At 48.3% G+C, this 2,204-nt stretch overlaps 1 protein-coding gene across 1 annotated transcript in view; it reads left to right on the top strand.

Moving 5' to 3' along the window:
- The first annotated feature begins 596 nt into the window (after positions 1 to 596).
- The window catches only part of NICN1 (nicolin 1), a 4,806-nt gene continuing 3,198 nt past the window's right edge, over positions 597 to 2,204 (top strand). Inside the window, exon 1 of the mRNA XM_003800591.3 lies at positions 597 to 775. Coding sequence (XP_003800639.1) covers positions 644 to 775 — 132 coding nt within the window. The 5' untranslated portion in view covers positions 597 to 643. The remainder of the gene's footprint in view (positions 776 to 2,204) is intronic.

Raw genomic sequence — 2,204 nt, 5'->3', positions numbered from 1 at the left:
TTTTTTAAATTTTTATTTTTCTTTATTTTTTATTGAGACAGAGTCTCACTTTGTGGCCCTCAGTAGAGAACCGTGGAGTCACAGCTCACAGCAACCTCCAACTCTTGGGTTTAAGTGATTCTCTTGCCTTAAGCCTCCCAAGTAGGTGGGGCTATAGGCTGCCAGAACGCTCGGCTATTTTTTGGTAGAGACTGGGGCGGGGGGCGGGGTGTCTCACTCTGGCTCAAGCTTGTCTCGAACCTCTGAGCCTCAGGGCAATCCACCCGTCTCGGCCTCCCAAGGTGCTAGGATTACAACCGTGAGCCACCACGTCCCGCCCGTTTGTGGTTTTACTGCTCTAAAACCACAGAGAGACCAAGGATTCTTAGAACAGCCAGCAGAGTTTGCTTAGGACAAAACGCGACAGTTGCTGGGCGCGGACCGAGTTGGGCTGGGCTCTAAAGCTTGGGCGGTTATTGGCTGAGGGAGAACTTCCGCCCGCACTTCCGACTCTTGGCCTACTCTGTTCATCGGTGATTGGTTGGGCTGACGCTGCGTAAGGCCTCACGGGAATTGTAGTTCATTAGGCTAGGCGTGGGGGGTGTCGAGGACTGCAGTTTGGGCCCCGAGTTGTGGTGGCGGCAGGTAGCGTCTGGGGGGCATCATGTCTCGGGTGTCGGTGCCCTGCCATGTGAAAGGTACCGTAGCCCTGCAGGTGGGCGACGTGCGGACCTCTCACGGACGGCCTGGCGTGCTGGTTATCGATGTCAGCTTTCCCAGCATCGCACCGTTCCAGGTGAGCAAGCCCCGTGGGCACGACTGGGGTCCCTGGGCGAGGTAGACCTTGGTCGTTTTCCAGGCATTTACTCTTTCAGAAGGAAAGCCTCTTCAGTGTCTCTTGTCTTTGCAAATTAGTTAATCATTCATTTATTTATTCCTTAAGTTAATAGATATTTCCAAGAATAGAACTTCTTGTCCTATTCTCTTCAACGTCTCTTGCCCACATCCAGGACAATGCTGGTACAGAAGTGCCAGAGAGTAGACTAGGTGGTGCTGGAAATACAGTGTAGCAAGTAGAGGTAAAGGGTCAGTTTGTCCCTGGCATTAGCTGTGGATCATTAGACAATGATTTACCCTCATTCCAACAGACCCTGTTAGAGGTCAAGTACGTCCTCAGGATGCTCCCAATGACTCCAGTCTCCAATGTCTAGTTGCACTTCTTCAACTGGCAGTGACTGGACACTGCATGACCTCAGCACAGAGGACAAAATCCACCTCTGCTAGCCTGAGCAACATAGAGAAACCTCATCTCTACAAAAAATAAAAAATTATCCAGGTGTAGTAATGCATGCCTGTTGTTCTGGCTACTCAGGAGTCTACAGCAGGAGAATCCCTTGAGCCCAGGAGTTCAATGCTCAGTGAGCTATGATGACATTGCCACACTCTACCTTGGGGAACAGAGTCTCAAAATAGAAAAAAAGAAAAGAAAATCTACCTCTAAGTAAACAACAACAACAAAAAAGAATTAAAAAAAAAAACCTACCTCTAATGGCCTGGCATTAAGAGCCATACTGTGTCAGTGTTTGTTCTCCACCTGTCTCTCTGCCCTATGCACTTTATGCTGTAGTTCTCCTCCATGATGATTTTTACTGTAAGCTGGGAAATTTAATAGGATTAACCTTAGAATTCCTGACTTAGATACTGGGCACCATGGCTCACGGCTATAATCCTAGCACTCTGGGAGGCCGAGGTGAGTGGATTGCCTGAGCTCACGGATTTGAGACCAGCCTGAGCAAGAGTGAGACCCCATCTCTAAAAATAGCTGGGCACTGTGGCTGGTGCCTGTAGTCCCAGATACTTGGGAGGCTGAGGCAAGAGTTTCAGGTTGCTGTGAGCTATGACTCCATAGCACTCTACCAAGGGTGACAAAGTGAGACTCTGTCTCAAAAAAATAAAATCCTGATTTAGTAGATTTGAGGTAATTCTTTTTTTTTTTTTTTTTTGGTGCAGTTTTTTTGGCCAGGGTTGGGTTTAGGAACCTACCACCTCTGGCATATGGGGCTGGCGCCCTACTCCTTGAGCCACAGGTACAACCTGGATTTGAAGTAATTCTGATGAGTATCTAATGATGAGAACCACTGCCTTAGCCAGGCTGAATCCTTAGCTGTTCCAGTAGTACACCAGGTTCTTTCACCCTCTGGTGCTTCTTCTTCTTTTTTTTTTTT

Source organism: Otolemur garnettii, unplaced genomic scaffold (genome assembly GCF_000181295.1).
Source record: "Otolemur garnettii isolate 467f Iridium unplaced genomic scaffold, OtoGar3 scaffold00179, whole genome shotgun sequence".
In the NCBI taxonomy this organism is placed as follows: domain Eukaryota; kingdom Metazoa; phylum Chordata; class Mammalia; order Primates; family Galagidae; genus Otolemur; species Otolemur garnettii.
Note: the sequence above shows the minus strand (reverse complement) of the source record. Positions and strands in the feature narration are given on the sequence as shown.